General features: G+C 36.3%; 1 protein-coding gene across 4 annotated transcripts in view; it reads left to right on the top strand.

Moving 5' to 3' along the window:
* The window catches only part of AKAP6 (A-kinase anchoring protein 6), a 464347-nt gene that overhangs the window by 381968 nt on the left and 69261 nt on the right, over positions 1-13118 (top strand). For all 4 annotated transcript variants that reach the window (XM_082737844.1, XM_082737845.1, XM_082737847.1 and 1 more), the window contains one exon: positions 2764-2988. In XM_082737844.1, coding sequence (XP_082593970.1) covers positions 2764-2988 — 225 coding nt within the window. The remainder of the gene's footprint in view (positions 1-2763; positions 2989-13118) is intronic.

Genomic DNA, 13118 nt, shown 5'->3' with positions numbered 1-13118 from the left:
GTCAACTATAATACAGTATATCTGATATACACTGACTGTCATGCTTGAATGAATGTTAATAGAATTTATTCTGAAGGTACATGTTAGAGACATCCACTGTTTAACTATTTACTGTACCCTTCAGATCAAAAGTGGAGTTGTCACTACAGCTTTCAAGTCACACTAAAGCCACCAAAACAAAGATGCAAATCTGACCCAAATCTGAATTGCAGAATGAAATCAGCCTCTGTTTTATGCCTCAATTTCCAGCTCACTTTTAACAAAAGCCAAAAAAAAAAAAAAAAAAAAAGTTTCGTGTAATTCATTTCACGCAATGATGGGCTGGGACTCAGCCAAAGACTGAGATGCAAGAATCTGGCAAAAAGGCAATATAGAGATTCTGTTAACCAGAGACCAGGATGGCACTGTGCAGGAGACAGTGCCGTCCTTTTGTTGGAAGACAGCTGAGAGAGAGAGGTTAAACTGTATTTTTTCATCAACTTCTCCCCTAAATTGCCTTCACTTCAAATCAAGGGTAAGCTAAATTTGTCAATTACTTAAATGATTAATTATAACAGCAAAGTATGGGTGGTGTCAGTTATGGAGCATAATTTTGCATGCCTTCTATTGCCTGCCTTTTTTTAATTTTAAAGAAATAATACTCCAAAAATATTTTGAATAAAAAGCTCTCCGTGTACCTTGATGACTTGGAGGAATGCCAGTGTTCGGTTTATGCCATACTTAATCTAGGTGATTGAAAAACTGCAAGTTTAAATCCTTGCTTTCTCATCTAGATTCACGACACTCTACCCTTGTGCAAAGTAACTTAGAACATTGAAAGTTTTTCTTCTGGCCTACTGTTAGCATTACTTTTTAATAGTAATTAATGGCTTCCGCTTTATAATATGGTGATTTAAATTGGAGCCTACCGAATTCCACAGAATTCATTGATCTCCTGCAGGAGAAATGTGGTTAGCGTACGACATTTTTAAAGGGTTGTTTCACAAAACAGATGAGATCAGCAACTTTATATGCTTGATAGAAGGAGCAATAGTTTATGCTGTATTTTCACATACCTATTTCTAATGTGAGAAGTAACTGACAGTCATCTTTTTTTGAAAATTGTTTAATGTCATGTATATTGCTTCCTCAACAAAAATTTTAAATCATCCTAACATCCCAAAAAAGAGAGTATTTAGCTATCCTTCGTGAGTCAGATACCGGAAAAAGGGTTGCCATTTTGACAAAAATACCATGTGAGGACAATATGCAGAGTTTTGTAATGATTTGGGGGGAGAGAAAGGTGGAGGGAAAATTCTAACAAAACCTATGCCACACTAACACCATCAGGCATCCTGCTTTAATTGGCATGATTACATTTTAATTGGCATGAAAAAAATTTAAAGACAAGGATTTTAACTTCTAACAATAGTAAAATAGAGGGATATGGTTTTTAATATTACTTTCATCTAAGGTGAACAGTGTGGAATGGAAATACATTAGAATGAAATGTCAGTGGTGCGTACAGTTTAATCTGTGAAATTTTGTCCCCTGTGCTGCATATTACTCTGTCTCAATTGCATATTAAACAACCCTATCAAGGCAGGCATTGGCATCTGCTGTGCTGACACAAATTGTGAATTAAATGAAATTGATGTCCTCTGTCGTATATTTATGAAGACGGACCATTCTCTGAAGTATTCTGTTTATGAAGAATTTATGATTGCAAACTGTTCCAGAACAAAAAAGTGGCAATAAATTCTTTTTTGTGACCCTACCCTCCAAGGGCATTGATTTCACCTCCTGCTGCTACTTTTGTCACAGCATAAAAACAATAGCTAAATCTGGATTCCACTGAGGGTCTTCAAATTATCAATATTTGCACCATGAAAATACAAGGGTGTTGCCAAGAAAGGCAATTTTTCTGTTATGATCTCCTAAAGATACTATTTACAGAACACTACACAGCAAATGAATGTTTGTTGACTTAATTTTATTTGTGTTTTAAAGCTTATTTTTGTAGGTTTAATTCATCATTATAGATTAACTCCTACTGATTCTCCAGAGTGTTTTCCAAAAAAAAAAAAAAAAATCCCTCTCAGCTGCACTTTCATGCCATAGTGGTTAATCTAAGAAGGCTTCTAAGTGGATTGGGACTTACTTTGACACGTATATTAGAAAGTCTAGCATCCAGAAATGCAAAGTGAGAAGAATTGTGGGATTGAACAATTTTCCAAGTCAGGTAAAATGCAACAACAGTACCAAGGAAGCTACCCCTTCTGAACAGCCCTCAGTCATATAGTTGGGGAAAATTGTACTTTATGAAACCAAAAAAAAAAGGGAATTTAATTCTCCATGCACAATCTACTCTTGGCCTCTTTAGTATATTGATTAAACTGAGACTTCTATCTCCCGAAAATGTTATGCAGAGAATATTTTACTGTAAACTCCTGTCATGAGAATTCAAATGAATTTTTATCAGTGACCATGGTGAACTTTTCCTTCCTGTTAAAGGAAATTATAAGTGAATGAGGTCTTCTTAAGCCTCTAGTGGTAGTCAGAACAACACACACTGCTCAAGAATTCGAAAATCCTAAATGGAACAATGAGCTCATCTGAAATGAATGTCCGTTGTGAGGTGGCAGGTGCAGCTGGACACCTTCCAGGTGGCCCTTGCTGCTAACCAAACTGTGGTACGTTTTTGGTACTGAAGCTAATATATGTTTTTGTTTTCTTGTTGGTGGTTTTTTGTTTTTTGTTTTTGTTTTTCATCGGATGTGTTAGAAAACCCTCAGACAGAAGATCCAGGACACAATGGCAGGACACAGTGGGTCTGGTCCACGTGACCTGCTCTCTCCCGAAAGCGGAAACCTGGTAAGGCAGCTGGAGGTCAGGATCAAAGAACTGAAAGGGTGGCTAAGAGATACAGAGCTTTTCATCTTCAATTCCTGCCTGAGACAAGAAAAGGAAGGAACAATGAGTGCTGAGAAACAACTGCAATACTTTAAGGTAATAAAAAAACAATCAAAGTTGATAAAAAGCTTTCTTTATGGTAGGGATGAAATATTTATCAAGTACATAAAGTATGATACCCATGTATCTATGTATCACTGTGCACTTAAATGTTTCCTTGGATTTATAGACACCCTCCACATTTCTTGTATACCAACGTCTGTGTGTGTATAAAGATGAACATTAAGCCTATCAAACACACATTGTACAGGGGAGATCGCTGCTGCTTGTGTGTTTTGTGCAATGCCTGTGGAGGGAGGGTTTGATAAATTAAAAGCAGACCAGCAAACACTAAGGATTACTGAGGACTTGGAGAGGCAGACCTAAATGTTCCATAAATAATATAGCTAAAAATACTTCCATAAATTGATACTATAAAAGCACGTGATTTAATTGAAGACCACTAGTGCTAACAAAAGAAAACATAATTTTTACATAAGAGAGAATCAACTACTTACGAAGGGAAGACATAAAGTGAGAGGTTCCTCCATGACAGGCACATTCCGTCGTTGGAAAGCGCCAACCTCAGCCAAACAGCGTGTGCGCATTCACTGTGTGTCCACGAAGAAGCAGCATTTACCCCTTTGTCTCCAAGGTTTATGCCGTATCTACTAAAAAGCAGTTTAGAATCTGAGTATTTTTTTTTATTGCCTGCGCCAGCCTGTACTACCTGAATCCTCCTGTAAATGCGGTGACTATTTGGGCTCTGGCTGTTGTCAGTCCGAGGCTTTGGGGTAATAGGGTATGAACTGGGTGGCAAGAAACCCTCTGGCGTGAATGGTCTCAAAGAGGAGAAAGGAGAAAACCAAGAAAGAAGGAATTTCTTAGGACCAAGCAACTGTTTCTTTGCAAAGCCTTCCAGGACCAGATTTTATTCAGCTCCCCAGTCCCCAACCCCATGCCCCGCCATCCCCTCGAAGCCCTGCAATCTTCCAGCAATCGATCAGAGAATTCAGTCAAATGTGGTTCACCTTCCATCTGCCAGACAGGCAGGCTCACCTTGCTCACCTGCATAGCCCCGGAGGAGAAGCCCTCAAAGGTAAGACCACAATACTTCCCAATAAACTGCTTGCATTACACAAAACTGCGGACAGTTTTGGTTGAAAACCTCCTCTTCTGCCGTCCAATTGACAAGACCAAACTTGGAAATTAAATGAAAGCCTCTTCCAAGGCAAATGGGTTTTTCTAACTAAAATCTTATATTGGGAAGATTTGTTTTTCATCTCTACTTGTCTTGCCCTGACCCCCCATTGCAGGGAGGTGGAGTCTTCAGGTATTTGAACATTACATGCACCTTATAAAGCATCCTGGTCATTACTAGGCTGGATTATGTGAAATATATTTTTCTCTGTAGTATCTATATCATAGCTTTAGTGAACCAGTTAATGGCCCCAGACAAATGTGTGACCTTGGTCATATTTCTTGTATTATTCCTTGGTGTCTTAATTTCTTCATCTATAAAATGGGATAGTGATAGTATTTATCTCACCCAGTTAAGTGTTTACATACATAGATTATTATTTCTACTTTTCGTAATGGTACATTTAAGGGATAGGACTCTCTTAATGTTATAAATCCCAAAATGTTACATAATAATTGGAAATAATAACAGGAAGTTTGTTATTACAATTGTTTATATACCTGCCTACCACCATATTTCATAGACTTAAAATTTATTTATTTAAAAACAACCCCCCTTCCACTTTTATTATTATTATAAATGGAAAAAGCAGTTCTGCATTAATTTTGCTGATGCTTCCAAAATACATTAGCTTTATGCTTTAGCTTTGTATAGGGTCATCAGCATGATTTTCAGCTATCCTAGAAGCAAATTTAAGAGTTTCAGAACCAGGGAAACAGGGAGAGACAGAGAGGAATCTCTAGCCTTCTGTATCATTAGATAGTTCCTAGGTTTCCTAGTCATTTGGTAATACTTTCTAGCCATGATGGAAATATTCACTGCACATAATTCATTATTTACCATGTGCATTTTAGTCTCCCAAAATAATCCTAGAATTTTCATTTCAAAAGTACCAGAGACTATCACATGCTTTTTGCTATTTTATTTCTTTTTTCAAAGAGTATTTTTCTTAGAGAATTTTTATGTTTTCTATGTCACTATTTATGAACTAACTGCTTTTATACCCCACTCTTGGATATTTAGCTGTTTTTAAAATAATATAATAAATACAGAAATTTTCTACCCCTCCCCCCAAAAGGTAGGACTTTGATGATAATGTTTATCTCCCCATATGGTTTCCCAGCCTTATTCTATCCCCTCCTCTCCTCACTTAAGATAATCATAAACCCAATATTCTTTGTGCCCTTGCTTTCCTTTGGTAGGAAAGAATATTTTTGATTTTAGTTGTTTTTAACTTTATTAAAAGGTAATCATGCTGTATGTTATCTTTTAAGACTTCCTTTTTCATTTAATATTATAATGCCAAGATTCATTCCTGTCTTTGAGCATGGCTGTAATTCACTTATTTTGACAACTGTATGATATTCCATCATGAGTATATACATATATCTCATTTAATGCTAATAGCAACCTATGAAGTTGGTATAAGGATCTTGATTTTGCAGGATATTCCTATGGAAACAGGTATATGGAGGTTAAGTTTTGTGTGTCCAAGGCCACATATGAGTGGTAGAATTGGGTTTTAAGTCAGACAGAATTAGGCTGACTCTAAAACCTCTGAACTACTATGCAAAATTGATATTTATTGATATTTACTGAATGCCCTTCAATGCCAGATGACTCAAAGGGAAAAACGGGATGGAACTAAATGTCACTGTGTCTTTGTGGTTGGTTTATCAGCCACAATCTTCAGCAGTTTGGCCAGAATAGCAAATAGATTTAGCTACTGAAGTTCTTGGGAGGTGAAAATATTTGTGTTTTTATTTTACATTTTTGTACTGTATCAGTGTAAACTTCTTTAGCATGTGTCACTTTTTAAATTGAAATGTTCAAACTTTTTTGAGATTATGGCGCCCAGATAATTTTTCTGTATCCCTTGAAACTTTAGTCCCTTCTACAGTTTGAGCTTGAGGAGTTTGAAGAGATCAGCTAAGTGGACCCAGCATGATGGCACTTCTTTTTTGTTTTGTAAGAAAGCTTTACGCTTGTCTGTTGGAATAAATGTCTTTCCTTGCCAGAATTTTAAATATTTCTGAGCTGTTTACTCTTTAGTGCTTAGTGTATGATTAATCAAGTGTTCTGTATATTACCACATTCATTGGATGAATTAAACCAAATGTTTGCAATATAATAATAATGTAACATAATGTTTAGAATCTGCCAGAATCATAATTAATAATAAGCATATGCAGAATATAAACTTCTTACTTACCACAAATCCAAAGACCAGATAACCTTTGCCTTCTAAGTGATAAAGCCTCTCAGATAAAAGTTATTTTTTTTAAGATTTTATTTATTTATTTGACAGAGAGAAATCACAAGTAGGCAGAGAGGCAGAGAGAGAGAGAGAGGGAAGCAGACTCCCTGCCAAGCAGAGAACCTGATGTGGGACTCTATCCCAGGACCCTGAGATCATGACCTGAGCTGAAGGCAGAGGCTTAACCCCCTGAGCCACCAAGGCACCTTGAGATAGGGGTTATTGAAGAACCTTAAGTATGGAACTCTTTGGCACATTTCTCTTCTTCTTGTGTGTTCCCAAATGTCTTCTACTGTCATTGGTCACACTGAAGACAGGCTCTATCCATAGGACTTAGCTTTATGATTCTCCATTCTCTGAAATCTCAGGCTTTTAACAGAATGAATTCTTTTATATGCACCCAGAGCAATGACAGATAAGCTATAGTGCGCTGCCCAGGAAAACGGGGTGGGAGGGTGCTGCTTATGAAAGGGAAAACCCATCACTTTGTAGTCTCAACTGTTTCCTTCTTAGAGTTCGGTCTGGGATGAGAAAAAGGATCAGGATCTCAAGTATTCAGAAGAGGAAAAAGCAATTGTGGAATGTATTATTTCTCTCAAAGGCAGTAAGTGTGATAAATGGGGGATGAGACACAAGGCAAAATTCTACCTAAGAAAGAAAGAGTCAAAGCCCAGCATGGGGAGATACGTGAAGGTGTGAACGATTACAATCAAATGTGGAGAGCATGTCAGAGATTTAATGAGGTCAGCTGGCAACGGGCCCCTTAGAGCTGCATGTGTGTGTGTATCTGTGTGCGCACGCACGTATGCGTGTGTACGTGCACATGCATGCACAGCTTTAAGGCCTTTAGCTGGAAAGCACTACTCTTTAATGATGATCCTTCAAAGAGAAAATAATTGTTTAATCATACATTCCTTGTACTCCATAACTGAATTCATTAGTCTAAAGACTCAAATTGGGGAGAAATTATTCAATACTACTAGCTCAAAGAGGGGGCGGCACTGGACTGGGCCCAGAACCAGCCCAGGAAGGACAAGTTTAGAGCTGCCAAGAGGCTCTGTCATCAAGAAGGTGAATGAGTGGAGTAGATTTGGTAAGCTTGGCAATGATTAATGCCCCACATTTGCTTAGCAATTTAAATTGAACCAAGCACTTTTACCCAAGCTATTCTACTTAAACTTTACACTAATTATGTAAGGTAAAAATTATGATCACTCTCTTATGGGTCTTTTTATTTATTTTTATGAATGACAAACTTTTGAGTTTATCATTCATAAAAATAATGGCTTTGAGAGGTCATTCAGCATGACTTGTTTGAATCCACACAGCAACTAGCATCAGAGACAGAGCAAAAGCCATGGTCTTTGGGTTCAAATTCCAGTATTCTCCCATCCAGTCATTCACCAATCCTTCAAAATAAACATTGAAACCTTGTTGTCCTCTAAATCAAGAGTTGGCAAACATTTTCTGTAAAAGGCCAGATAATACAATCTCTGTCACAATTACTCAACTCTGCTGCTGTCCTGGAAAAGTGGCCACCAGTAATATGTAAATGAATTAATATAGTCTGTTCAATAAAACTAATTTACAAAACTATTTATAGAAGCAGGCGGTGGGCCAGATTTGGTTCTCCGGCTTTAGGTCCCTGGCCCTGCTCTAGATTACAAAAATTATCATAACATGGGAACATCTACATCTCCTTTTCAGAAAGGAGGCCATGCTAGAATTGCAATAGGAGGAACGAAATGTTCTTTAACAGTTTGAACAAGGACAACTAATACTGACCAAGTGTTCACAAGATGTCAGTCACAGTTTCTAAGTGTTTTACCTGAATTTAATCCTTATTTAATCCTTACCACCATCCTGAGGCAGGTTTTTTATTATCCCGTATTTCTAGACGAGAAAACAGAGGCAGGGAAAATTCAAGTAATTTGCTTGAGGTCATTCAGGTAGTTAATGACAGAGCCAATAGTTGGGCCTAGTAAGTCTATTCCGGAATCGGTCTCTATTTTGTAAACCCAACAGTCCCTAGGTCAAAGATCTGTTTCTGAAAAGAGGAGAACACATTAAATGGTAGCCTACTCTTGTTCTTTTCCCATTTCTGAATACTTGACAGCCAGCTGAAGGAAGTCAGCCAGTCAATGTTTTAAATCTTGGAAATCAAAAATTTAAGGTAGAGTCTTTAAAAGAGAGTCAAATTAACTATCAAATGTGTAGCATTACTAACTGATACTCTGAAAAGGAATATCACTAATATACTTTCTTTAAAAAGGAGGTAAATAAAAGAGCTAAACACAGTTCACGTGCTTGAGGAAATATTTTCCCAAATCTCACTGTATAATTTCCAAAAGTAAAAAATTGGTCCAATCCAGGCAAGATAGTTAGAGGGAATTTCCCCTGTCCACTCTAACCGATCTCAAATGCCACCATAAATAATCACACTTCCTGTGTCCCTCACAACCCACATTTTTAAGGAGATTAGGTTGGAAGAGAGAAGAGAATATTTTGGAAGTTTTGAAATAAGTGAAAGGAAGCTGTGGTTCCTGCAGGTCCAGGATCATCTCTGTTGCTGTGTCCTGAAGCCATTATAAACTTTGTAATGATGTTGTTGGCAAAGCTGCAAAGGATTACAGTGATTCAGTCTGGCTGTGACAAATGCATGCGAATGCTTTCAAAATCAACGAACATCAGACAGGACTTAATCTTTTCTATATATCTTAGATACAATTTTTTTTTAAAGTTTAAATATTAACCAAGTAATTTCATCAAAAGAAAATACTGAATCAAACTTTTATCAGATATTTTTTTCCACCATATGTAAAAAAATCTATCATCTAACAATTTAGTAATTTTAAGTAACTGGATACAATCTAGAACTGCCTTTAAAAATTTTGACTGGGTTAAGGTTTAAATTCAAAGATAGAGTTAAATAAATGTTATATACACACCATCTGGGGGGTGGTGGGAAGACCCACAGGAAATTTTTATAAGCAGTCCCAGTACAGCCTTTTAAAGTAAATAAAAAGAAACAACAGAGGCATAATTCTTTCTGAGCATACCTTTTACCTTTTACTAGAAGAAGATGCTGCATGATTTCTATGAAGGGAAATGTGTTGAGGATACAAAGACATAGCTGTATACTCATTTCATATGTGTCATTTGTATAACTTCTATCAGGTAAACCAGATTCATGGAAATTAAAGGCGGTAATGCTAATCTAGACAGATGAGAGAGTCTCACCCATCTTTACTTTATGGCTACTTAGGAAATCAATAGAACTGCATTTAGTCTCTGAAACCACTGTGATTACTGTTTCAATTCTTAATTCTTCATTGATTTCTTAACATTACTCAAGTATTATTTTTATTGTTAATAAACTCAAATAAGGAAGAAACTGGGAGAACGGAATTGCAAACTTTTCTCCATGCTCTCCACTTATCTAAATATAGGATGGGAACAAGGCATCTGACTCATAATAGTGAGGATTCACCAATGGGTTCAAGATGCTTAGAAGTATAGTGGTTCTACCTATTTCTAATTCATGATCTTCCTTAAAGCCCTAGGTTTCTCATCTTAAAAATGGAGATAATAGGGGTGCCTTGGTGGCTCAGTTGGTTAAGCGTCCAACTTTTGATTTATGGCTAGATTCTTTATGAAATTTTATGTCAGATTCTTTATGAAATCTCCCCTCTCACCTGTGAAAAGGACAGCTCTTTTAGGATGCAGTATACCAGATCCCAGAATATCAACGAGTTTCACATTAGACTACTTTTCAGCTTTTGAACAAGATGGCAAAATAGCTACTAAGAGTCTTCTTTCCCATTTTCTTTCTCCCTGAACTTTTGTAAACACTCTTTAGATCTTCATCCTATCTTTTCCTGGATTACAGCTTTACATGTACAATTAGGTCTCCATTTAAGAAGATAAGCAAAATTCCTATTTTTTTTTTCGTGTTCATAATGAGTTGTCAGTCCTCTTCTGTAACTTTAATACATTATTCTTTTACAATTTACCAATAAATAGTATTTATTGAGTACCTTCACTGGGTCATGTTGATTAGCAACATTATGATCTAGGATTTCCAGCTATGTGATCTCAGTAAATAGTTCTTTTTGCCTGATATTCTTTATTTGTAAATTAGGTTTTTGGTTTGAAAGGATTCCCTTCACCTCTAGCATTCTGTGACTTTGTAGTAGGCATCTTTTTCCTTTGATAAATTTATTCAGTTATAGATGCCATTTAATTCCTCTAAACAACACTTTCAGTGTGGCACAAAACTTCCAAAACATAGTCAATTCAGTGTTCCCAGAGTCATGTTTTACTTCATTGAGAATGATGCTTCAGAAGGACAAAGGCATCTTTTGAACTGGCGTTCATTGCCTTTGTCACCACAGTAGCCAACTTTGTTTTTGTACCCATTTTCTTTCCAGCATTATAGTATCTTTATAATTTGATAGAGATGCTCATCTAAAATGGGAAAGAAAAGGTCTTCCTAGTTATGAATTTCAGTCAGAATGGTGGCACAGGTAACATGAATATGTATGTTTTAGTTGTTTTATGCATCTCGGGACTTGGTTGATTTAAAAATAGAAAGAACTATACCAATAAATGCTGGTACGGTGATGACAAACTGTGAGAAGTGGAATACAGAAAACCCTTGGTAAAAATTAATGACCAGTGGGGACTCAGATGGTTAAGCATCTGCCTTCTGCTCGGGTCTCCGGGTCCTGGGATTGAGCCCCGCATCGGGCTCCCTGCTCAGTGGGGAGTCTTCTTCTCCCTCCTCCTCTTCTTTTCCCTCCTGCTCGTGCTCTCTCTTTCCCTCAAATGAATAAATAAAATCTATCTATCTATCTATCTATCTATCTATCTATCTATCTATTTGAAATTAATGACCAGGGTGAAGAGATGAAAGGTTTGAATCAAAGAGGCTGAATCAGAGACCGTACAGTCAGATACCCTCCCCTCACTTTATTCCTTCCTCATCTATTAGGTGCCCTGAAGTCCTTCATGATGTATCTAAAAGCATAATAATGTATCTTGCCTTTCATTTTTGTTGTCAGTTTTTTAGCATATTGTTTTAGGTAAATTTTTTATAAGTTGCATTCTAATGAAATCTGAAAGTCTGTATCTTTTAGTAAAAACACTAAGCCCATTCCCATTTAGTTTCTTGATTAAGATTGCTGATCTTTTATTTTATTTCATCATGTTCATTCATTTATTCATTCAGTAAATATTTCTTGGAACCTACCATGTGGCAGGCACTGGGCTGAGTGTTAGTGATGCATGGAGCTTACGCTGCAATCTTGTTTAAACGTTTTGCTGTAAGACATGTTGTTTTGTTCATTTTTATCCTAGGAAATTGGAATATTTTTAACATATCCTTTATATCCAATAACAATGCATTGACGTTTTACTGATGCCACTTCTAAAATGAGAAATCGACTTCTCTGCATCCTCTGCCCTATTCTTCCATTTTTGTTATTATAATCTTGGATTTAGTTATTAGCTAATGTTATTATTAATTTACTAACTTAATTAAATTCTTTCTCATACTTGCAATAATTCCTTTTGATGTTAGCATTGTATTTTATAAGAATATGAAAAATAATTCAGAATATTTTATTATACTCATTTCATTGCTCAATATCAGCTTTTTTATACCATGGTTTTCCATTTTCTTACAAAAATTACTCTTAGTATTATTATATTGTCTTCTAATAATTTTTATAGGAAAAGTACATTCTTAGTATATCCTTCAAACCTTTGCATGTCTGAAAATGTGTTTTGCTTGACCTTGCATGTAAACAGTAGCTTGGCTGAGTATAAAATTTTGCCAAGGGAAATATAACCTTTGACCATCAAAACTGCCAGTGATTCTTTCGGCATTTATAGTTATAAAGGAGAGGTCTGATTTTAGTTATTATATAGTACCCTTGTTTTTCCACTTATTATGAGTGGGTGTTGGTCTCTTTTTATTTCTTTTGCTGGGAACCTGGTGAGTCCTAATTGTTTTTGAAAACTGAAATTCTGCTTTCGGTCAGTGAGTTTTACCTGCTGTTTGATTATCACAAGTTGCCTACACATTTAGTTCCCTCCTTTTAGAAATCATTCCATGCACATTGAGTCAGCTAGATCTTTCATTCACTTAAAGAAGTGTATTTTTATTTCTTCCTTATCGGGGACTTTCGATGGAATTTTCAAGGTTGTTTTCTGGTTTTACAGTACCTAATTTTGTAGGTTGTCTTCATTGCAATCTTAAATTCACCAAAAGTTCCTTTCATCTTTGTACAATCTTTACCAATCTTAATTTGTTTCATTTGTAGAAGTGCCTACCGCAGTGCTACGGATGCAGTATTTTTGTGCATATTTTTGAGAAATGGATTAAAAATTTCTGAGGTTTTCTTTTTTCTTGTATTAATTCTGCTTCAAAAGGAATCTATTAGTCTGTTGCTTTGAGTGTTCAAATTGGCGCCTCCCTTGAACTACAGTGTCTTCCTTTCTGTGTCTCTTTATTCTTAAGTAGGAAGTTTTGTTTTCTGGAACTAAGTGTTAAGATAGGTCCTCCAAGAGATTCTTAAGTGGCTTCCTGTACAAATATTTCAGGCCCAGACAAAAAGGAAATGGAAAATTTCAATTCCCCTTAGTTTTATTTAAATCCCAGAATGAGAAAAATAGACCATATAAAGGGATAGCAAATTGTCTATTGATACTGCAGCATGGGGTACC

The sequence above is a fragment of the Mustela nivalis genome (assembly GCF_964662115.1).
Source record: "Mustela nivalis genome assembly, chromosome: 6".
Classification (NCBI taxonomy): Eukaryota; Metazoa; Chordata; class Mammalia; order Carnivora; family Mustelidae; genus Mustela; species Mustela nivalis.
Note: the sequence above shows the minus strand (reverse complement) of the source record. Positions and strands in the feature narration are given on the sequence as shown.